At 52.7% G+C, this 23,626-nt stretch overlaps 2 protein-coding genes across 2 annotated transcripts in view; both read left to right on the top strand.

Annotated features, from left to right (window-relative positions):
• Positions 1-5,472: 5,472 nt before the first annotated feature.
• Positions 5,473-12,493, top strand: LHX1 (LIM homeobox 1). Its single transcript, XM_004377835.1, has 5 exons — positions 5,473-6,306; positions 8,159-8,385; positions 8,481-8,758; positions 10,119-10,284; positions 10,647-12,493. The coding sequence occupies exons 1-5, from the start codon at positions 6,137-6,139 to the stop codon at positions 11,024-11,026; spliced, it is 1,221 nt and encodes a 406-aa protein (XP_004377892.1). The 5' UTR covers positions 5,473-6,136; the 3' UTR covers positions 11,027-12,493.
• Positions 12,494-17,022: 4,529 nt separating this feature from the next.
• Positions 17,023-23,626, top strand: part of AATF (apoptosis antagonizing transcription factor) — a 111,239-nt gene continuing 104,635 nt past the window's right edge. Inside the window, exons 1-4 of the mRNA XM_023732670.1 lie at positions 17,023-17,351; positions 18,361-18,552; positions 20,806-21,237; positions 21,714-21,851. Coding sequence (XP_023588438.1) covers positions 17,261-17,351; positions 18,361-18,552; positions 20,806-21,237; positions 21,714-21,851 — 853 coding nt within the window. The 5' untranslated portion in view covers positions 17,023-17,260. The remainder of the gene's footprint in view (positions 17,352-18,360; positions 18,553-20,805; positions 21,238-21,713; positions 21,852-23,626) is intronic.

The raw sequence follows: 23,626 nt of genomic DNA, 5'->3' as shown, positions 1-23,626 counted from the left end.
TAATTACTCTGAGGCACGAGCCCCGTTTGTCTTCCTTACAGGGGTGTGAGTGTGTGTTCAGACAGAGGAACACGGGCACGCACCCAAATACACATTGTTGTCACGCCGTCTTAGACGTTTTATTTATTTGTTGGATTCCTGCCCGGAGCCGCTCACACGCTTTTTTCCACGGGCACTGAGTCTCCCACCAAACACGCCGCCTCCTCTTCTCCTGCCTGCGAACGCGCCTGTCACACACCCGCACACTCTCGGAGTGCGGCCGGACGCTCCCTCCGCGCTGTGGTCCTCACGCTCGGCGCCTCTCCCTGCCGCCTTTTTTGTCTCTGGGTATCTCTCTGGGCCCCTTTCCGTTTCTCTTCCTCCACTCCTCCTCCACGCATTTCCCCCACCCCGCCTTTCCTCCATTGCTGCCTACTTTTTGCATTGCTTCCCTTCTTTTCTCTGGTTTTCTCTCTCCTCCCTCTCTCTCCGGTCTCCCCAGCTCACCCTCACCCTTCCGAGGCTCTTCCCGTCCTGTGTTTGCTTGTTGGCGGAAAAGGCGCTGACTTGCATCGGAGATCATCACGCTCCATGTCACCCCACCCCAAGTTGCCCTGGGTTCCCTCCAGTCCCCGTGGGAAGCCAGAGTTGTTTACCTAGGCCGAGCGCACACCGTGACGCCCCGGCCTCGCAGTCTCCCCCGCCCCACTCAAGCCCCCTTGGAACACGTGGCCGGAGGCAAAGAACACAATGGAACGAGGTGGCTAACCTCCAAACTTCTCACTTCCAATAGTGCACTGACCGAGGGGTCTCGGGCAAACCCCCAAACTTGCGTTTCCTTCCAGGGAAAATAGAGATATTACCGCCCCCCCTTACTATGCGGCCCAGTGGGGAGAGTGATGCAAACTGTAAAGTCCTGCACAGAAGTGGGTCATTCCTGTGAGAGCGGTGGAGTGGGACAGAAGGAACTTGAGGCATGAGAGAACGCAAGAGGGCAAGGAGAGGCCTAGAGAGGTCGCCGGTCGGATCCGAGGGCCCCGGACCAACAGTTCCCCTGCGTCGCATCTGCCACGACCTCACAGAGTCTGTGCGGGGTCTGCGCGGCCTCCTGGACCTACCCGGTCCAGAAGTGCACCTGGCTTGCTCCTCCTTCCCGCCGCCTGGCCTGGCGTGTCTGGGTGCGCCCCATCTCTGAGGCCCGGCGCTGGGTAACGGAGAGCCGGCTGCACCCAGTCGCCTCCTTTCGCCGCCTCACCGCCCTTTCCTGGGGTTCGTGGGCTGGACAGGAGTGAGGTGCCGCTGCTCCCCGGTCCCCAGGCGGCACGACGGGAGGGAAGCCGTCAGGGGCGGCCGTCGCTCTCGGGATCAATAGCGGCTGACGCTGACCCGGTGGGCCCGGGTCCTGGGGCCGCGCAAGCCACTCGGGGACATCGCGGAAGAGAGCAGAGGTGGGGTTGAGGACCAGACAGGCGGCAGGCGGAAAGTAGTGCAGGAGGGGGCGCCTTTCGCTCCCAAACTGCAGGGCAGCTGGGGCGGCTGGCAGAACCCCTCCATCTCCAGTTCCCGCACTGGGTCCCCACCCTGGGGCAGATCTTCAAGGCGCTTCCCAAACGAGAAACCTGAGCAGGAAAGCCGCTTCCAGGGCCTCATGAGGCCTTTGCTGAGAGATCCTGGGGTGGTGTGGAGAGCAGTCTGTGGCCACTGGGTGAGGTCGGCCGCAGACGACCCTCACTGCCCCACCCCACCCCACCCCACCCCCGCCAGGAAGTAAACATGCGGGGGAGGGGTGTGCGTGCTGCTGGTCTGTGTGACTTGGAGGACGTTGGGTAGGACAGCGGTCGTGTACTTGAGGACTGAGACAGTAAGCGGGGAGGTAAGGGCGATGTGATGTTGGTGCTCTTCCCTGAGCTGACATTGGTGTAAATGTAGGGCTGAGCTGAGCGGCTTCGGGGACAGTGAATTTTCTCTCTCCGTGTTTTCTCTCCTTGACTCTGCGACTAGTACATTTTAAAACAAAAGCTCAATGGAAACGAAAAAGCATTAATCTAGTGTGCTATCGCCGTGGAGGCATTAAATCTGGACTTTCAACCTAGAATCAGGAGCCAGGAGGCGCGCTCGCGTCGCACCGCACGACCTGCGTTGTAGGCGCCGGGGTTGCTTCCCGCCGACCTGTTTACCGCGCCATCTGGACACAGGGACGTGCAGAGCCCTGATGCCCTAGAGCCTGGGTCCTGTCCTCGGCCCCAATTCCCCACCACGCTGGGCTGCCCGCAAGGAGGGGCTCCCACTTTCCCTCACGTCGAGGCCCCAAGGTCTCAGCACCCTCCAAACGGACTGAGCAGCCTCCTCCTGCCCACCCGGAGGGAGGCGAAGGGCCTTGGCTTCGAGAGGAGCCTGCAGCCGGGTCCAGCTGTCGCCCCGTAGGTTCCCGCCGACAGTCCCCCCCGCCCCGCTGCCTCTCTGCTTTGCATAAGAAGGAGCCCAGCTGGGGCGGGGGCGGGGGTGGGCCACCCGGGACTGGGGCAGCTATAGATTCCTGAAATGGGCGGTTGGGTTGAGGGCGCAGGCGGCGAGAACTGGGACAGCTGGGGGTGGCGGAGTGTGGGGACCGCTCTGTGGGACCGGTCCCTCCCCGCGGGCCTCACTGCGCAGCCGACTGGAGAGCAGGGCGGGATCTCGGCAGGTGAGCAAGGATCCTGCTCCACACCTCGCTTAGCGCCTCCCCGGCTACCGAAGTCCAGGCCCCGGTCGGCTTGTTCCTGGAAGTTCCAGATCCTCAAGAAGAGTGCATAGCCAAGTCCAAGCCCGCGGAGCCCGCTCGCGGGGTTGGAAAATCACCCTCCCCATCCCCTGCCCTGCCTGTGCCCGAGCCTCGGAGAGCCCCGCGGAGGAGGTTGATGTGCTGGAGATCACCGGCCTCTGCGCCGCCCTACCCCGCAGCTGGGAGCCGGAGCCGAGGTGTCGCGGGAGGGCGGAGAAGCCGTTACGCGGGTCCGGCACCCAGAGTTCAGGGAGAGGCCGAGCGCCGAAGAGGCACACAGCGGGCCTCGGCTACGGTTTCCAATAAAAATGTGACGCCGGAGGCAAGGTGGGGACTGCCGGCTGGGCTCGGGGTTGTAGCACGATGCGGGCGGAGGCTTGGTGGCAGGAAAGGGGCTGAAGCAGAGTCCCGAAACCCAAGAGTTTCACGGAGCACAAGCAAATTCGCTGTAGTGACGTCGCGGTTCGCCCGAAGAGGGTATTTCATTTTGACGAGAGCCGGGGTCACTGCTGGCCTAAGGTCACAGCAATTGAGTTTCCGGGTATTTTCCCCAACTTATCCCAGGGCCCTGTGTGGGTGCCTGAGCCCCGCACCGCAAGTGGCTTCAAACGGCCAATGCCAAAATACCTGCAAGACCCGGCGTGGCCGCTCACGCTGATTTCCTTCCACACTAGGGCCTTATGCGCCTTCCTTGCTCCCACTCCTCCCTCCCTTAAAAAAAAAAAAAAAAAAAGGAAACAAAAAGCAGGACCACCCGGCCCTGCCGCCTTCAGACCCCATCTCGGAGGAAATCCCGGTTAAGGATAGAAAAAGGTGCCACAGCAACGGAATTTGGGGATTGATTCGCGTCCACTGGGGAACTAGAATGACTCTTAGAGGCTACGGTTTCCAGGACCTGGCCTCGACCGCAGTATCTCGGGAAATCCGCCCCCGTGGGCAGTAATCCCGAGTTTACACCTGGAGCGGAATTCGGGAGGTATGGCCTCCCAGAGAAGTGGACTATGGAGGGAGTGGCCTGTGGTTGCCTGGGGATGCCGGCGGCAGCCCGGAACCTGGAAAGGGGAGGACTGGAAGCCGAGTCTACCCGCCGGTGCGTCGCACACCGAACCCACTGCAGCCTTCCCGTATTGCCCCCGCGACCTCGCCGCCTCCCCCCCCCCATCGGCACCCCCCGCCGCGGCTTGAGCCCCGCGGTTTCCCGCCTCTTCGTTTGTTTTTTTACGTAAAAGGTGTCTCCGGATCACAGTTTTCTCACAACTTCTCAACTAGGTTGCAACTCCTCACCCAAGGCGCTTCCCCACCCACTCCTTCCCCTCCCCCGCGCCGCGCCTCCGGTCTCCCCCGCCCCCACCAGGAAACTGCCGGAATCAACTTTCCAAGAGCGCGCTGCGGGGGACAGACACCCAGGTCTTCTAGAGACCAGGACCCTGTGGACTTTGGATGGATTGGGGGAGGGGGTAGGGAAGGGAACGAGAGAGAAGGAGGAGGGAGATTATGCTGCCAAGCGCCTTGCCCTCAAAGACGCGCGCTGTGTCCGGGGCGAACTTCCAGGCCAAGAGAGCAAGATGGGGGAGGAAGAAAAGCCAACACCCGCTTAATAGCAAAGCCAAACAGTGCACCAGGGCCGTCCGGGTACAAGGAGCTAGAGAACCCCAGTCTTTGACAAGGCTCGGTCTTGGATGACTCCCACCCTCCTGCAGTACTCTGGCCTCCGCCTGCGCTTACTCCCGCCCTTCCTGAGTCCCTCCCACAGAAACCGACGCCCTACCGGAGCAGGAGGGGACCCGGCACCTCGTCGCTTGCCTCCTGCGCCGGGCCGCGGGTGCCGCTGCTGCTGATCCTCGAAATGCGGTCTCCCCGCAATCTCCCCGGCCGGGGGATGCGGGATGGTTTACAGAGGGACCGCGAGCCGCTGATTGGTCGCAAGCCTCCGTGACGTCGGCGGGCGCTGCATTAAGGCGAGGGGGCTTCCAGAGCTCAGCCAACAGCCAGGAGCAGTGACCAAGCCGCCAGAGCCGGGGAGAGACGCGCCGGGGCGGCGGACTGGGCCAGGAGATCGGGGACCAAGGGACGCACGTCCAAGGAGAGCCAACAACGAGTCGCGGCCCGGGCGGTGACAGCGGCGGCCAGCGCCGAGCTGTTCCAGCCGCCGGCCTACTACTGTAGCCTCTGCACCAGGACCTTTTTTTTAAAAAAAAAAAAAAAAAAAAAGCTCTCCAAGCTGCCCTCTCCCCCTGACTCCTCCTGCTTCAAAAGAAAAAAAGGGGGGAAAGGAGGCTAGAAAGGAAACCCAGATTTGCCACTACAACGAAAAAAGAGGGGGAAAAGAAAAAAACCAGAGAGAGAAAGTCGCGCGACTGTGGGGTTGGACACAGGCAGCCGGAGCGCGGGCCGAGCGATGCGGGGCTGCGCACCCAGGCGGCCGCGAGTTGTGACTGGAGCCACGATGCACGGCCAGGCGCGGTGAGGAGCCAGTGCGTATCGCCTCCCTGAAGGAGCCCAGGCGCAGGGAGGGGCGCCCCGAGGACACGGAGGCCTCTGGGCAGGACACTGGCCGAGGTGACGGGGCTGGGGCGGTGGGGAGCGAGCTAGCGCGCCTAGCAACGTCCGCCCAGAGTTGTCTCTCTCCGTCCTCGATTGACACACACACTTCTCCAAAAGGGGATAAACCCCAGCAACAACAGCAATCAACCACCAGCTATCCCTCCGGCCTCCCTTCCCCTGCTCTCCCTTCGGCCTGCCTCCGCCCCTCCCCCGGGTCCATCTCCGGCCTCCGGCGCGTCAGGACCCGCTGTGCCATGCCCGCAGTTTAGGATCCAAAGCTTCTCTCCTTGTTTTGTTTTTTCCTTGTCTTTTTTTAAAAAAGAGCGGGGAAATCCCGGCAGTGGGCAGCCCGGCACGCACACCCCCATCCTCACACAGCCAACAAAAGCAGATGCACTTTGACTTCTGACAGCTCTACCTCAAGCCGGAGAACTCAGAGGCGCTTTCCCTGCAATCCGAGCTCGCCGTGCCGGCTTCTCGCTTCTCGGCTTATTTATTTATTTCCGTTCCCGCCTCTGTTCTCGTTGACCTTCACTCCTCCGCCGGCTCTGGGAAAAAGGGTCGCTTTCTTGCCCGCTTGAGACTCCTTTTCATCGCTCCGGGAGCTGCGGAGGCGCTGTTCAGCCCCGGGGCCCTGGGACTCAGGGGCTGCGCGCTCCACCAAGGCGCTCCCCTCCCCCATCAGCCTCGTTGCCCCTCTTTTGATTCCCTGGTGCGGGTTTTGGCTTGCACGGCCGAGTGTGTCTCCTTTCTATTGGCGGCCTGGGGGAGTTCGTGCAGGTCGTCTTCGGAAGTCAGCCCCTCAGCTCTACCTGCCCCTCTCCTTCCGGGTTCCCTACCAAACCAAAGACCATGGTGCACTGTGCCGGTTGCAAAAGGCCCATCCTGGACCGCTTCCTCTTGAACGTGCTGGACAGGGCCTGGCACGTCAAGTGCGTCCAGTGCTGTGAATGTAAATGCAACCTGACCGAGAAGTGCTTCTCCCGGGAAGGCAAGCTCTACTGCAAGAACGACTTTTTCCGGTGAGTACTTCCTCGCGCGCCTCGGCTGCTCCCCGCCCGCGCGCCCTTCGCGGCTAGCTTCGGATCAGAGGTCAGCGTGGCCGCGGCGGCCGCGCCAGGAGCTGCCTCTGGAGAAGGCAGCCAAATCCCGAGGCCGCCCTTCTCTTCGCCAGCTGGCGCGCTGGGGGCCGGAGACAAGGCTCTGCTTACGTCCTGAAACTGTGGGTCCAGGTTTGGCTGCACGTGCCTGGGAAGAATGGGTCTAAACCCGCCTCGGCCCAGAAGCCCCTCCAAGCTTGAAAGGCGGCTGGGCAGCCTAGGGTCTATCCTTCCGCCGCTGAGCTCTCCGCAACTGCGTTTTCCCGGCTGAGCCTTGAAACCTGGGATCGCTCCCTCCCACTGCCTTTCCAGCTCTGAGGTCTAGCGGGAATCGCCGAGCCTTTTGCTCGGTGTGTCCGGGCCGCCTGCTGTGGGAGCAGCAGGGAAGAGCTCGGTCCTGGGGCTGATTCCGCACGCCAGGGGCTCTGCCCCAAACCTGCTCTGGTCTCGAAGCGCCGGCTTGGCAAACTGCTGCAGTGGAGCCAGGCAAGTGCACCAAGACTGCAGCCTCCGCGGGGCAAGTTTTCCCCGCTTCTTTGGCTGCCGGGGTCGGCGGGTAAGTTCGGCCTCGGGCCAATGCCGACCCCGGCTCGGAGGTTAGGTCTCCTCTGCTAGCCGGCCCAGGCACTGCCTGCCGCGGCCGCTACCTTCTTGCTGAAACCGAGGAGAGAGCCAAGACCCGGCTGGCCAGAGCTAGGAGATCTCTTTCTACGCCCCTCCTCCTTTTAGCTTTTTAATTGTATTCACTTAAACTCGCCACCTTGCCACCTCACCCACACAAACACGCGCCAACGGAGAAGAAAAGGCTCACAGGCGAATTCCTCTTTGCGAGTTTGAAATCTCCAGGCTTACTCGGCTGATGTGGTTTTTACCTTTCTCTTGAGTTTGTGGTGACGGATCAAATTGGTGTGTGGGAGGGAGGGATGTTCGAAGCCTCCCGGGACACTTTGCCCAGAGGTCTAGGACGCGCTGTCCCCAGTGCCGCTTCAGGACGCGTGGCTCCGGGGGCAGAGGGACCATGGAATAATGAGCTGTGCACGTTTGCACTACCGGGAGGAAGCATAGCCTGAGCCTCTGAGCCGCGGCCGACCGCGCCGGGTTTCCCCTGGACCGGAGCCGAGGTGTCCATTGTAGGTGAGCCCCCGAGGAGGCCTGACTCCCGCAAAGCGCCGCGTAGCGCCTAGAACTCGCTCAGCCCTGCAGCGGCTTGCCGCTTCCGCCGACTTGCCCGGCTTTGAGCTTGACCGTGGCGCAACCCAGCTGCGCCTGCCCAGGCTCTCAATGTCGGTGTTAGTTTACCCGCGGCGGTGTGGGATCTCGCCAACTCGTAGTCTGTGCGCGCATCCTTTTACCGTGAGAGAGAGCCTGACCCTAGGAGAGAAAAGTGGCGCTCAGGGCGCGTTTATCTGAAACTTTAGAATTGAACTGTTCTGTAAATCTAATCGTTAAATTTCCCTCCGCCTTCTCGCCTTCGGCGGCACTTTTCTCGCCTGGGCTAACGCTGGACGAGAGAGTTCGTGCTGGCAACTTGGGCCCCTAGCTTTAACCGTGTGTGTCTCCTCCCTGAATTTTCCCTGGTGCCCCGCACTCTCCTTCTGCCTCCTCCCCCGCTTAATCGGCATTCTACTTCTCTTTCTGGCTGTCTCCCTCCCTTTCTTTTCCCCTTTTCTCCTCTCTCCTCTCCTTCGTCCTACTCCTTCTTCCTCTTTCCTGCTCTCCTTCTTTCTCCCGGCTCCTATCTCCTCTTGCCCCTCGCCAACCCGGCCCCCTGCAGGTGTTTCGGTACCAAATGCGCCGGCTGCGCTCAGGGCATCTCCCCCAGCGACCTGGTGCGGAGGGCGCGGAGCAAAGTGTTTCACCTGAACTGCTTCACCTGCATGATGTGTAACAAGCAACTCTCCACCGGCGAGGAGCTATACATCATCGACGAGAACAAGTTCGTCTGCAAAGAGGATTACCTAAGCAACAGCAGTGTCGCCAAAGAGAACAGCCTCCACTCGGGTGAGGCCCCAATTCCCGGCTCCCTGGGGCGGGCGGGTCCTGGAAGAGGCAGGCCCTCCACGGCCGCTGCTCACCTGTCCCTTCACTCTCCCCAGCCACCACAGGCAGCGACCCCAGTTTGTCACCGGACTCCCAAGATCCGTCGCAGGACGACGCCAAGGACTCGGAGAGCGCCAACGTGTCGGACAAGGAAGGGGGCAGCAATGAGAATGACGACCAGAATCTAGGTGCTAAGCGGCGGGGGCCGCGCACCACGATTAAAGCCAAGCAGTTGGAGACGCTGAAGGCCGCCTTCGCCGCCACGCCCAAGCCCACGCGCCACATCCGCGAGCAGCTGGCCCAAGAGACCGGCCTCAACATGCGCGTCATCCAGGTCAGGGCCGGGGCGCGCCACTCCGCCCCCCAGAGGCCCACAGTGCCAATGTGGGCACCCAGGCCCAGTCCAGGAGAGCCGAGCAGCGAGGAGGAGAGCCAGTCGGTGGAGGCTGGTGGGGGAGGGAGGCTGGGGGTAGACTCAGACACACCTCGACCCCGCGGGGCCTTTGAAGCGCCGCCTGTTGCGTAGAGAACCAGGAAATCCCAAAGCCGCCTCCTCTCCACAGCCCAACTGAGGTGATAGTGGTGGTGGAGGGGGAGGAGCGGGAGCTCAGCAGGAAGTTGGAGAAGGGAACTCTATCAGATACTGCAGAGAGAGTTGGGACCCCTCTTTCTCCGTCACCCTCCTCCGAATTCGGGAGGAGCCGGGAGGTCGGTGGGCACACCGGAATTAATCCGTTCCGCTGGCTTCTGCACAACATGACCTCCTCTGTGTCCCTAACTCCAATTTTGTGGGTCCCTCGCCCCAGTTAGACAAGCCCCAGAGCAGAGACTAACTCTCCAAACAGAGGTGGGGCGTTTTGGATTGAGGGAGAAGGAGTTGGGGCGGGAGTTAGCTCTGCCTCTGGGGCAGAGAGCAGAGGCAGCCATCTGCATTGTGAGGACGTGAGGCTGCTAGTGATTCGCTTGGCGCGAGTCTCTGATCCAAGCTTGGGTGTCCGAAACGCGGTGCCTGCGAGGCTCTTCGAGGCCAGGTGTGCCTGGGAGGCCGAGTGTACACGTGCGGGGTGGGGGTGGGGGGCTCAGCGGGAGATCTGCGGCCCCTTGGAGGCTCTGGGAGCCTGCGCTCACGTGAATGGGAGGTTGAGAGTCTGTGTCTGAGGCTGTGTGTGAAAATGTTTGGCACTGATGGTGCGACTGGGTGTGAAAAGGAGATTGTGGGTGTTGACTATCGTTGCAAGATGGAATGTCAACAGGGGGCTGTTTCTATGTCTTTGGTCACTATCATGTGAGGAGCTGCAGGAGACCGCAAAAGAGAAGCTATGTGTGTGACACTATTTTGGGGAGGTTGAGTGTTTGTATGTGTACAGCCCTCGAAAAGCTGTGATAGTGACAGTGACCGTTAGAAACAACGGTGCTACCCCTCTCCCCCAACTGTCTCACGTCGGACAGGGCGACCTGCCCAGGTCCTCCTGTCGGGAATCCTGCTCACCATTGGCTCAGGATCCATCCAGCGCCATCCCCACCAGAGACACTCCACCACCAACACACACACACACACACACACACACACACACACACACACACACACACACACCGATCGCCCGGAGTCGTGCAGTGGAGGGGTGAGAGGCTGGGCCGCGCACGGGGGCTTAGGGGATACTTGGTGGCCTCACCCCGCCCCATGTGTCGTTCAGGTGTGGTTCCAGAACCGGCGCTCCAAGGAACGGAGGATGAAGCAGTTGAGCGCGCTGGGCGCCCGGCGCCACGCCTTCTTCCGCAGTCCGCGCCGGATGCGGCCGCTCGTGGACCGCCTGGAGCCGGGCGAGCTCATCCCCAACGGGCCCTTCTCCTTCTACGGAGGTGGGTGCCCGGCCAAGCCGAGGGGCGCAGACAGGCAGCACGTGGCTTCGCTGGAAGCGGGTGGCAGCGCGGGAGGTGCTCCTCGCTTTCCATAGAGAAACGAAGAGATAGGGAGTGAAGGGGGAAGGCTAGGGAGTAAATCCAAGGGAGGTGGCGGATCCCGACCCTGAACTTGGCGGTGGGTAGGGAGGGAGCAGTTTCTGCGTGTGCGCCCAGCCTTCTCCCAGCTCCCAGCTCCACTGGGGCACCCTCCGCGTTCCAGGTGCGTTACTCTCCCCATCCGGCTGCGAGCGTGCCTTCCCTCCTTGGGTGCTCCTCCAGACCCAGGGCACGGTCCTGATTTCCTTCCCGCTATCCCGCAGATTACCAGAGCGAGTACTACGGCCCCGGGGGCAACTACGACTTCTTCCCGCAAGGCGCCCCGTCCTCGCAGGCCCAGACGCCGGTAGACCTGCCCTTCGTGCCGTCATCCGGGCCGTCCGGGACGCCTCTGGGCGGCCTGGAGCACCCGCTGCCCGGCCACCACCCCTCGAGCGAGGCGCAGCGGTTCACCGACATCCTGGCGCACCCCCCCGGGGACTCGCCCAGCCCCGAGCCCAGCCTGCCCGGGCCCCTGCACTCCATGTCGGCCGAGGTCTTTGGGCCCAGCCCGCCTTTCTCGTCGCTGTCGGTCAATGGTGGCGGAAGCTACGGGAACCATCTGTCCCACCCCCCCGAAATGAACGAGGCAGCAGTGTGGTAGCGAGTCTCGCACAGTCCGCGGAGTTCGTGGTTGTACAGAAATGAACCTTTATTTAAGAAAAAAGAAAACAAACAAACATAAAAAGCAAGTCCTCCTCCCCTTCCTCCAGCCTCGGGGACCATTCTCCGTCCAGAGAGACGGGATGGGAAAAGGGGACACGATATAGGATCCAAATCCACCTCGAGGCAGGACTGGGATCTGCTCACTGGCGGGAAAGGTGCAGACCTGGGGCTCCCGAAGGGAAATGCAGACCTCTCCCCACTTCCCACCTGGATCCCTAACCGTGGAAGGACCCCGCGGGCGTGCGCGCCTGGTCCGCGGGCGGTGGAGAGACACTCACGGCGACCGCGGGTGCGCACAGCCAGTGGGGATGCCAGGAGCCGCGGGGAGGGAGGCCGCCCGGCTTAACCCTGTGAGGGAGGTGCAGCAGCCCGGAGGGTTCTGGCTCTGGGAAACCCTTTCTTAGTGTTGTCTCCGAGTTCAGCAACAGCGACAACAAACTCTATATAGCTTCAGAAACGCCGACCTGCTGTGCATCAGGTGGGACTATATATATATATATATTTTGTCTATCTGGGTTTTGGTTTTTTGTTTTTGCCAAAATTGCAAAATTCTAAATGTAAAGCCCTCAGTATCAACTCTTCTACCTTCACAAAACTCTATACACTCTTACACAGATACACATGCAGACACACTCGTTAGAATGGTCTCTAGCCAGACCTCTCACTAAAACGACTTGAAAGTCAGCTGTACAAGAGAAGTATTCTACCTTCACACATGAAAAGTTAAAAAAAAAAAAAAGACTATTGAACTAAAAACAGTCAACTGTTTACGTATAATGTTAAATTCAGGAGTTCAGTGTTTTACTAATATATCCTGTTTCGAAACCTCTTGTTCAAGAACAAAACGTTTTGAGCAATCAACCAAAATTTTCTTTTCCTTTCCTGTAGTTGTTCTGACAGATTTGCAGGGCTTGCGGCTCACTGTGCTAGTATGTAAAAAGGTGTTGTTTACACGAGGCAAAGAGAAAACACAATATTCAGACAGTTGCCAAATAGAATAATTATAGCACAAATACTGTAAAGGTGCCTGGCACCAGCAACCTGAGAAAGTGTTAAAAAAAAAAAAAGAAAAAAAGTGTTACAAGGTTTAAAAAAAATCTTTGCTAATTTTTAGTCCTGTTGAACATTCATGGAATTGTTAATATGACTTATATAGACCCACACAGGTTTTATTTTTGTGTCTTTAAAATAAAAGTCCAAAATATTTAAATTTTATGGTCAAATATGCAGTCAACAGCTGCTACTTTTTTCTTTATATATTAAATTTCTCATATGTCTTTTATTGTTCTAATAAACCTAAGCTTGTGTGACCTCCAGTGCATATTAGACCATTCACTGTATGAAAGAAAACATGTTTAATAAATTTGTGAGTTTTTAATAAAAATAGAAAATCTGATGTTTAGATAATTGGTGTGTTATTTGATATTTTAACGACTAGAGGAGAGCCTTGATGGGGAACTGAATGGCCGCTCAGAAACCAGGATGAAGAGAGAGGCAGGATTGGGGTGATGTATCCATTTTTGCCTTGGCTATGGCTGAACCCCCTTGCTAATGCCAGCCTGAGCTTTTCTCTGTGGCTTCCTGCTGTTATTAACTACAGATTTGAATTCTGTGGATTTAGCTGATACAATAGAAGAGATGTTTGCTGATAAGTCAATACAGAATTTGAAACAGAAATCAAATCCATGGCTAAAAACGAGTGGTCCAGTTTGTGATTAGGCATGATATCCTGTGCATTTTCTCTGCCCCCCTCCCCCACCCATCTACATGCAAAACGGGGCTTGTAAATGTCAACCTGCAAATAGTTAGAGGTGATTCTCTTCAGTTTCATTTCCCATAGATAATCCTGCTTTCTAATTTGGTGTTTGAAAGATAACATAAAATGAATGTACAGTACAGCTAGAAATGAAATACTTTAATCCCTTTCACAGAGCTGATATGAAATTATTGTTTTATAATATTTGTTACATTTGAAGTTCCCCAGAAGGAAAAATATTTTGCCTGGCACAAGATACATATTAAGTTTCTCTGGAAGATAAACAAAAATAACCAATATAGAAATCAAATTTCAACTGTGAGTTGCCAATAGGTCCTGAAAAATAGTTTAATCCCTTCCAAGCCTTCATTGGTTAAGGAAGGAATTTGAATATTTTGTCTGCTATGAAATAGGTGTGTGTGGGTGTATGCGTGTATTTTAATATCAGATGCTATTAGAGTTTCAGAATTTCTCTTCCATTATCACCTAAGTTTCTGTCTGGATTATTTATTTCCTTATTTACAAATCAAAAGTTTTTACATTAAATGTTATGTAATTTCCAGTGCTGTTTTCATATTTTGTTAAGACACAACCAAGTTTATCTCTACTGCAGAGAAGGCTTTAAACTAAGCAATATTTCACTGCATCCATATGACTGTTTATCTAATAAGGGGGGGAGGTACTATCAGGGAAGAATCGGGCAGTGTTCTTTCAGAAATGGAAATTTATGAAATACAGGGGAGACTTTTGAAACTCATAGCCTCTGCATGCAGCTGATTTCTTAACCTGCTTTATATGCAATCACTGGATCAGCTTGTTTGTGCCCTTTTAGCATTTATATACATTAAATCATAGCCAACTTATTCATTATCGAGTACCCCCCCCCCCTTTAAAGACATTCGTTTAACTGAATGTATGCTCATTGGGAAGCTGCATTTTCCTATCAGGGCTGCTGAATTATTTATCAGTTTTATTGTGGCATCGTGTACTTGACAAGAAGCGTTTTGGAGTTAGGCACTACGGTGTGAACTCAATTCTTCTGACTCAGCTGCAGCGGCGCAGTCTTTCCCTTCCGCGCGGCATCGTGAACCCTGGCGAATACCGGAACAGGTGGCAACTCCTGGCAGTCAAATTTGGAGCCGAAGACCGGGGAGGAGGAGGTCTAGAAATGGCAGGAGACTGTTCGTTTCTACTGGAGTCGCGCTGCGGGTCTCTGGGCCAGAGGTGCGGGGCAGCGCTGCGTCTTTCCCACGCGGCTGGGTTCAGAGCTCCCAGGGGAGGCGCGCAGCGGTTCCCTCTCGCCCAGCAGGGCAGCTTCCTCTCTAGCCTGGTCTGGCCGCCTGGTTTCTCCTCGCGGCCATCTTAAAGCCGCCTCCTCTGTGCCTCTCGCTACCTGCCCTCGGGATTCCAGCAGCAAGGAGCCGCCATGTGCGCGGGCGAGAGAGCCGAAGCTCACCCACCCAACCTCTCCAGACTGGTGGAGGCTAGGGGCCTGGTTTGGAGCGATAGGGTAGGGGAACAGTATGCCTGGAGAGCCAGGATAGGCATTTCCAGGGGGCCTAAAAGAGAGGCAGGTCTGGACCTGGTTTCCCAAAACTCTTGTAACCTCTAGTTACTGAAGAGTTCATTGGGACAATGGGGCATCCAGTGTCACCTCTCTTCCATCGGCCTGCCACTTTGTAGTCCTTAGGCATCAGGCAGAGAGATTGTCAAACAGGAAACCCCCTACCTTCTCTGAAGAGGACTGCTCTTTTGGATGAGGCTCCCCTTTATTCTCATCTCCCTGCTAGAGCAGTCAGCAGTTGAAATTTCTACTAGGAAAGTATAGTCTTTGAAATATCCCCTCCTATAATCCAACCTCCATTCCCACCAGGCATTCCTCCCTAGGATCTCAAGAAACTAGAATGCTGGTAGGGAAGGGCCCCAGAAAGAGCACTTGGGAGGTTACAGTCCTCACCCCGTGCCTCAACTCCCCTCAGCTGCATCTTAAGTTCTTGAATTATTTCCTTCTTCGTCCACTCTTGCGATTCGCTTCCAACCATCAGAGTGGAATAAGACAGCAGGGGAAGCATCTTGGGGTACCTGGGATATATGTGGGAGCCCTGGTGGTGCTGTGGTTAAGAGCTCGGCTGCTAACCAAAATGCTGGCAGTTCAAATCCACTAGCCGTTCCTTGGAAACCCCATGGGGCAGTTCTACTCTGTCCTACAGGGTCGCTATGAGTTGGAATCAACTTGATGGCAATGGGTTTGGTTATTTGGTTGGGATGTATGTGACAGGAGTGCAGCAGTCTTGATTACTTCCTGAAAAGGCTTCCTGAGTCAGTAAGGACCACGACTGAGGAGGAAGAGTGGGTGAGCAGATCTACAGCATTGTCTTCTGGGTGTGTGACCAGCCCAGTTCCACAATCATCTAGCAGTGACCTGTCTGCGTGATAGCTCACCTGTCTCACCTCCCTCCCCTCTTCTCTTTACCCCAAGAATAGGTTTCTAAGCATTATTAATGTCCTCAATAGGAAGGGAAGAGGATTGAGGGAATTAGTTTCCTAAATGTGGGTTGGGATAAATATTTTTGTTCTTTGCAGGCCAGGGGGATGCCTATTGTTATTGCCTGAGGAGCATGCTGCTGCTCTGGAGGGCCCAGAAGCAGGCACCAGGCTACAATTACAGGGGATAAGTTTAAAAAAAAAAAAAAAGAAAAGAAACAAAGCTGTTCTCACTGGAGTTCTCCTGCTTAACAGGATGGTAAAGGGCTTTTCCTGGCCTGAGTCACCGGCCTAGGTTGCCCCTGTCCTAGTCTTTATTCTTCAAGAGCCACCTAGGGTAGGAACATGGGACATGGCCTACAAAAGTGTTGGCCTCTAATTGCTCTTGATCCTAAGGGCATAGGAAGACAGGGACCCTCACACCCGTTGGAATTCACTGGAGACACTGAGGAGTTGAGGGTTTCAGGCTACTCAGCTGTGGGATCCAGCTGGCCTGGGCTGAACCCAAGAAGGGGCACTGCCACAGTGTACCCCTAACATCTCTTCTCTGAATTCTTTTGAGGTAGTGTTTGTTTAGGGGGTTCTAGGTCTCTACAGGTGACCTCGAACAGATAGTGGAAGGATAGAGCACTTTGTACTCAACTCTTATCATTTCTTACTGCAGTTTCTGTTTCATGCTTGTCTGCCCCCCTAGGCTGCTCACCAACAGGACAGAATCTAACTTACTCATTTTTGTATCTCATCTAGCAGTGCCTGCCACGTAGTGGGCAGTCTGGGAATGCTTGATGAAGGAAGGCAAGTGATTGTATCTTGCTGTGTGCCTGAATGCAATTAAATTTATCCTATTAAGTCTTTAAATTTGGAGTCTACCTGTGCCCCTCTAATGGTAGACATGAGGTTTTCTGCCTTTGTACACCAGTTTTGGGTGTCTGAACATCTCATTTTTGAACAGAAAAGATATCAATACCGAGGAGGTATGCAGTAGAGTACCCCACCCCCACCCCCTTTTCTTCCCCCTGCTCAGACAAGGCTACTTGGAGAAGCTACAGAAACGATTTTTATGCACAGCCATGTTGCTGTTGTTAGGTGTCTTGGAGTCGGTTCGGACTCATAGCGACCCCTATGTACAACAGAACGACACGCTGTCCAGTCCTGCACCACCCTCACAATCGTTGCTATGTTTAAACCCATTGTTAACAGCCACTGTGTCAATCCATCTCGTTGAGGATCTTCCTCTTTCGCTAACCCTCTACTTTACCAAGCATGATGTCCTTAGCGATTAAAGGCGTCAGCAGTCCACTGCACACTTACAATGCTCATCCCTGACAAAGGATTCCCAAATCCTGGCCCCCGGGCTATAGGCAAGTGCCTGGTCCCAGACTCCCCCAAATTGCGAAATGCCAAACCTGCTTTTGGTACAAGTCTAAGCGAGGCTCGCGATGCTGACCTCGGTCCCCTCCTCCTTCCCAAATGAACCACCATGGGCCACGGCTACATTGCACTTTATTCCTAAACAAATCTCGCACAAATCTTGTCGCATATTTTTTGTTAACGGGACACCGGCCGCGCGCACTTCAATCTCCGGTCTGAGCTAGCGACTACCACGTGCCTTCGCGCGCTCCCGCACCACACAACACGCCCCTTTGACGCACGCGCACGCGCACGCGCACACGCTCCCGGCAGACAGACAATCCCCTCAGCCTTTCGCGCGCTTCCGCCTTCATCCTAGCAACGCTCATTGTGACGCTAAGCCCCGCCTCTCCAGCGCGGCTCCCGGAAGTTGCCGGCCGGGAGTTGGGCGAGGGGCCCAAAGCGATTCCTGGCTGTGTGGGGGAGTAGTCTCGGGGCAAGAGGACCCGGCGGGGAGAGAGCGTCAGGGCTGGCTTTGGGCTGCAGATTCATGTGCGCAACGCGGACCGAGACCTGGTGAAGATGGCAGGGCCGCAGCCCCTGGCGCTGCAGCTGGAACAGCTGTTGAACCCGCGACCGCGCGAGGCGGATCCTGAGGCAGACCCGGAGGAGGGTGAGGCCTGACTGGGGCAGGCCACGTGCAGAGCTGTGGGCCCGGTCCCTGTGCGAGCCCGGGAGCCGCGTGTGAGGGGGCCGCGTATGCGGGACCGGCAGGCGGGCCTCACCGCCTAGCCTTCTCTCCTTCCTCTGACGCAGAGGAAAGCTGCCACGAGCGTGGGTTGCTGCTGGACTCGCGAGGGGGCTTTGATTTCTTTCTAACAAGCACTCGCTAGGCTTGGTGCTCTGGTGGGCGGAACATCCGGGGGACTCAGGCGAAGAGCCAGTTTTGGGTCGGGGCTGTTGCAGGGAGCCAGAATATAGTAGCAGGTTGGAAGTTGTCTTTCAGGATACCCTTACTGGTGTTGCATTAGAAATGGGGAGAAATAAGTGCCGTCAGTTTTTTCTGTAGCTGCCCCCAAGAACTTGTTTGAAGAATAACGGAAGAAGTAGAATTCCCTGGTGCTATTTAAGCCTCTTTAGGCCTCAAGGCACTTGCTCAGGGTCTGAGGAGTGAGACTGGTGTTTTGTAAGCTGATGTTCAGGGTCTAGCTGAGAATAATCCTGCTTTAGACTTGAGTCAGAGAGGTGTGAGGAAGGGAAAACGAGGAGGGATAAATGTGAGTGCTGAACCGTGTCTTAGGAATATCTGTTGAAGGAACTGGGGCTGTTCAGCCGGGATAAGCGAAGAAAACTCGCTGAGGGATGGGAACAGTGTGATGACAGAACATGATGGCTGACTTGCAAGGTATATTTGAGAGATTGTCATGAAAGGAGTTAGCCTAGTTTTGTATGATTTAAGGCATAGAGATATAACCTATGAGTAGCTGCAGGGAGTCAACTTTTTGTTGAGGTACAGCAGTAAGGTGAGTGGTCTGTCTTGGGAAGTAATGAGTTCTCTGTTCTTGGAAGTTGGTGGGGATATTGTAGAGGACATTCAAGCCTCAGGTGAAGGGGTTGACTAGGGTTATCATTAAAGTTCCTTCTAACATGGGGTTCTGATTACTTTTCCTCCTCCTCCACAGCCACTGCTGCCAGAGTGATTGACAGGTTTGATGAAGGGGACGATGAGGAAGGTGATTTCCTGGCAGTGGGTAGCATTAGAAAACTGGCATCAGCCTCCCTCTTGGACACAGACAAAAGATACTCAGGCAAGACCACCTCTAGAAAAGCTTGGAAGGAAGACCACTGGGAGCAGGCTCTGCCAGGCTCGTCTGGTGAGTAGATGTACTTGCATGGTACTCTTGTGATTTTTAAGTGTTAAAATCCTTTTATTTTTTGTGGTGGTGTGGGGGTTGATCTCTGCAAGACGAATCTGTGCCCTTACATATTATTTTAGGAGAGACCACTGAGTTGGCACTAGAAAGGGCCTTTGAAGTTATTTAATTTCACTTCATAAGGAATCTAAAACCCAGAGTGATTAGTTGCTGTACTCCTTATATTCAGACTAATGGTTCACCGTAAAAGAAAGGGCAATGCATATTCGATATTAAAGAAGGCTGTATGTTTAAAAAGCATTGTGTCTGATGAGCATGCTGCTAATCTTGGGTTTTAACCCTTTTTCTTTGGTTTTTCAGCTCTTGCATTGAGTCACTGTGTAATATTAGTTGTTTGTGAAACTCACTTTTTTACCACTGTAAAAATAAAACAAGCCTTGCATCCTCCCTGCAAGAGAGTTAGGAGGATATGAACTTACAGTTTTAAAGCAGTGTTTAAGTTTCTCAGGGTGGAAGAAGGGGCTGGATATGACGATTTGAGTGGATACCGTTTGCTTTCCTTTAGAGAGGTTAGCAGTACCATGTTGAGAATCCGCAGAGACTATTAAGGGAATTATCATTCAGGATATGATATCTATGATTCAGCCCTTGATATAGGTCTGGGAGCTCCTAATAAGCTCATTCCATATTCTTTGCCTAGAGGCTGATAGCAGGACCAATCACAAGACAAATACAATAATGCTTATTGAGTTCCCATCATGTGTCAGGCACTGTGGTAAACTCTACGAGCCTGGGACACAGTGAATCCTCAAAAAAATGTTATCATCTCCACTATTGCTACGTGTATCAGCTCATTTAATTCTTCCAATAGCTCTATGAAGTTTGTGCTATTTATCCCCATTTTACAGATGAGGAGGTAGAGGGACAGATTGGTTAAGTAACTTGCTCAGGGTCATACAGCTAGTAAGCGGAAGAGCTAGGATTCAAATGAAGGCAATCTGACTTCAGGATCTCTGCTCTCAAGCACTACTCTGTGTGAATGTTTCTTAAAGGATTATTTTTGCTTACTGTTTTTGCATGTGTATTTTTATGTTTATATTTCTGATAATCTCCTATGTGTCTTGAGCTTATGAATCATTCTTAAGTATAAAGAAGTACTGAAGACTCATGTTTTCATAAAATCTTTATCATCTTGAAGAAAGTTGTTGGTAATTGGTCCCTGATTCTAATTTTGTATTTGCTATACCTGGGACCTTTATATTCTACCATAGGAGAGATTGGACAATCAGTAGAGACTGAGGTATCAGGTGATACCTGAGCATAAGTAAAATGAGGGGACTTCACTAACATTCCATCTATTATAGGATCAAGTTCATAGTCCATCCCACGGAAAACAAGACTCTTCCAGATCTTATCCTTGAGCAGCTCTCTAGCCTCCTCTCCTACCACTTCCTCATGCATTCTGTGTTCTAGTGTACTTTTGTGGTGCTGGACCTTCAAATGTGCTATTTCCTCCTTTCCCTCCCCTTTCTCTGTCTGATGAGCTGTTACTTACGTTTAATAAGTAAAATTATAATGTGTCTTCCACGTGAAACCATCTCTTACCTTAGATGGTTCCTTCTCTATATACTTTGCACTAATGGCATTGTAATATATTTATTGGTAGGCATATCTACCACTCCCACCAGACTATGAACCCCTCACCAACAGGTATTATATTCTGTTTGTCTTTCCTTAACTTTCATCTGTGCCTGTCTCATAATGAGTGCTTAATAAGTATGTAATAAATCAGGTACACTGGTGTGTTAGAGATTGTGCATTTGAGATAGATAATGATAAACCACATTTTTCCAGATGTAGGTTTGGGAAACCGCCGGTTGAAATTTATCATTTTTCAATGTCTGGACAAAATGCTATCTGTTCCCTGTAGCCTCTCTTAAATTCACTGGCCCCACAGTTACAATTCCTCCCTAATCTGGGTTGTCAAAACTTTGTTAAAGCACTTTTAGTTCTTCTCATATTATAATTTTTATGGGTCTGTCTTTCCCACTAGAACTTTTCGTTAGGGTAGGACCCGTGTCTTATTTATCTTTGCTTCTCCCTTAGCATTTTAGAGATAGTAGATGTGTGATAAATATTTGCTGAGAACAGTAACACATTTTTTCTTGATAGATGTTGTAGTCCTTAAGTTGAAATGAAAGCTATATTGCTTTCTCAGTACTGCTTTTTTTTCTTTTTTTCCCTGTCCTTTAGACGAGGAAATACCCGACAAGGAAGGGTCTGGAGATGGAGATTCAGAGGGACTGGGTCTGGAGGAGTCTGATGAGGATCACATGAGTGCTGCTGAGGAACAGGAGTCTGGTGATGATGGGGAGAATGGTCTGGCCCGGAGGAAGAGGAGTAGACACCGTTCTGCGAAAACGCCAGGCTTCAGTGTCCAGAGCATTAGTGACTTCGAAAAATTTACTGAGGGGATGGATGACATTGGGAGCAGTGAGGAGGAGGAAGGTGAAGAGGAAGAGAGTGGCATGGAAGAAGGGGATGGTGAAATAGACTTTGAGGGTGAGAGTGAGGAGGACAGGGCTGAAAACAGGAACAGTGAAGACGATGGTGTGGTGATGACCTTCTCTGGTGTCAAAGTATCCGAGGAAGTGGAGAAAGGAAGAGCTGTGAAGAACCAGATAGGTTTGTACATGGTTTTGCTGACTGCTTATTTTTTAAAGTATCTGCATTTGATCTACTTTTTTTGTTTGTTTGTTTTGCTTAGTTTTAGCTTGGTCTCTTGTGCGCTCTTCCAATTAGTTTGTGACATGCCTTGCTACCCTGGAGGCCTAAAGCCATTCCTCTATGCTTAGCCAGCCATTTCTACACTGAGCTGCTTAGCTGGTTCTACTGTAGTACTTCCAGCTACTGTGGAAGATTGCTTTGAAGAGAAGAGTGTTTTCTCTTTTCCTTGGGCTTTGGCATTCCCTTTTTCATGAGCAAATACTTGCTTCCAACATGCTAAATTTATTTCCTTTAGTAGAGAGTGTTTCCATAGTATGTAACTATGATAATGCTATGCTGCTTAGAGAACTGGTGTGATTTCCTGTCCCTCTCCTCCTCCCCACCCAGGAATATTTTATGATTGAGGAATGGGATTCTCTTTTCTTCTTTCTCAGCACTGTGGGACCAGCTGTTGGAAGGAAGGATCAAACTACAGAAGGCTCTGTTGACCACCAATCAGCTTCCTCAACCAGATGTTTTTCCTATTTTCAAGGACAAAGGTGGCCCAGAATTTGCCAGCGCCTTAAAAAATAGTAAGAATACTTATGCCGGGATGCTTAGAATCACTGGGCTTCATTGTGATCCACTGGGATTGATGTATCTGCAGCACTGCAGGGGTAGAGAAGAGATTTTGTTTCAGTGATACTATGGTATAGACTAATGGTTTTCAACCTTTTTCTTTCTGTAATGACAGTGTAATCCTTTTGTCAAATGAAGGTGACTTTGAAATGGATTGGGCGCTTGAGCCATGTCTATCCTACCTTCTTCTTGCCTGCCCTCATTCCCTCTCCCCTTGGCTCTCTGGGTTACTTCTTTAGTGCTTAGGGGACACTATTTGAAAACCCATTGGTATAGAAAAAAAGGAGAGAGTGAATGACCAAACTCAGTTCATTTCAGTTGGTTTATCAGATACTTAAAAGATGCCTTTCTTTGGGAGGCTTTTAAAACAACATGCTTAAGATGATGATATTCCTGATCTTCCTTTGGGTGGCATATATTGAGAGTCAGGAAAGATGATGACTACAGAGGGAGAAACAAGTTTTGGAAGAGAATTGCTGAGCTATAAAGTTAAAGAATTCTAGAAGATAAAAGGAATGTAGAGATTATTTGGCTCCTAATTCCCTCATTTTACAGATGAGAAAACTGAGGCCCAGAGAATAACTTGCCCAAAGTTACAGAGCTTGTTCATGAACGGCAGAGACAAAGTTCAGCTTTTCTGCCTTATGATCTAGGAGTCTTCCTGCTGCATCACACTGCCACCTGTGTTTGTGTGCCTCTGTGCTCAGTGACACTGAAGGACTGAGGCAGAGGGTGATTTGGGGTGAGTCTTTTCTGTGCACTGTGGTTGGAATTGCTGTTTCTTATTTGCATGCTGAGACTTAGTGTTTTCGTTTGCTCTTTAAAACGTATTTTTATAGTGTCGTGGACTTAAAGAGTTGGAAGGGACCTGACGAGGACATTTAATTTGGCTGCTGCCTCTTGGTAGAACCACCTTAAACCATCAAGATAAATGTGTGAGATTTCTAAAGTAGAGAATTCTGTGAACCTTTCTTATAGGGGAGTAGGAGTTATCTTCCTAGGGACCAATCTTTAGGTTGTCTGTCTGCCATACTTTAAGTCTGTTTTCTGTGTGTAAATAGGAAAGAGCTAGCCTGGACGATCCTTCTGGGAACCCTTCAGAAACCCTGAGGGTGGGGCCTTTACATTCCCTGCCCTAACCTCACTCCCTTTTTAAACAATAGCTTGACGGTCTTCAATATTTTTTAGATATTTTGTGAGCACTCCTGTGCTATTTTTAATGCCCCCGTAGCCTAATTCCTAGTGTGTCTTTAGAATGAGACCTAGACTGCTCTAGATTAGATGTCTTAAATACTTTACAATAAGGCCTTTCTCTTTTGTTACTCAGTAGTTTTCTTGCTTGAGCCTTTTTCCTTTTTGGGGGATTCATCTTACTTATAGGTATTTTTAGGGTTAGTCAGTGTCAGGTGTGCCTATGGACATATTCTTGGATATATAATTTAGTTTCTTTAGCTATTTTAATATTACTTTTATTTTACTATAATTCCGATCTTTTTATCTCTCTTTTTTGTCTTCTTTGCCTCATTGGTGAATTTTAGTTACTCTGACAAATGTTTATTAATCTGACAGGGTGGATTGTGGTGGATGAGGGAGAGGGAGTGTATGTTTGTTTGGTATCACATATTTTAAGATGGGAGGGTGGAATGTTCTTTAATAACCAGAATTTCTGGACATCTGAGGGGTAGCTACTTTTGGTTGGTTTGTTTCAATCTTCTTTTCATGGCAGTAT

Source organism: Trichechus manatus, unplaced genomic scaffold, assembly GCF_000243295.1.
Source record: "Trichechus manatus latirostris isolate Lorelei unplaced genomic scaffold, TriManLat1.0 scaffold00054, whole genome shotgun sequence".
Taxonomy (NCBI): domain Eukaryota; kingdom Metazoa; phylum Chordata; class Mammalia; order Sirenia; family Trichechidae; genus Trichechus; species Trichechus manatus.
This window is presented reverse-complemented; position numbering and strand designations above follow the sequence as displayed.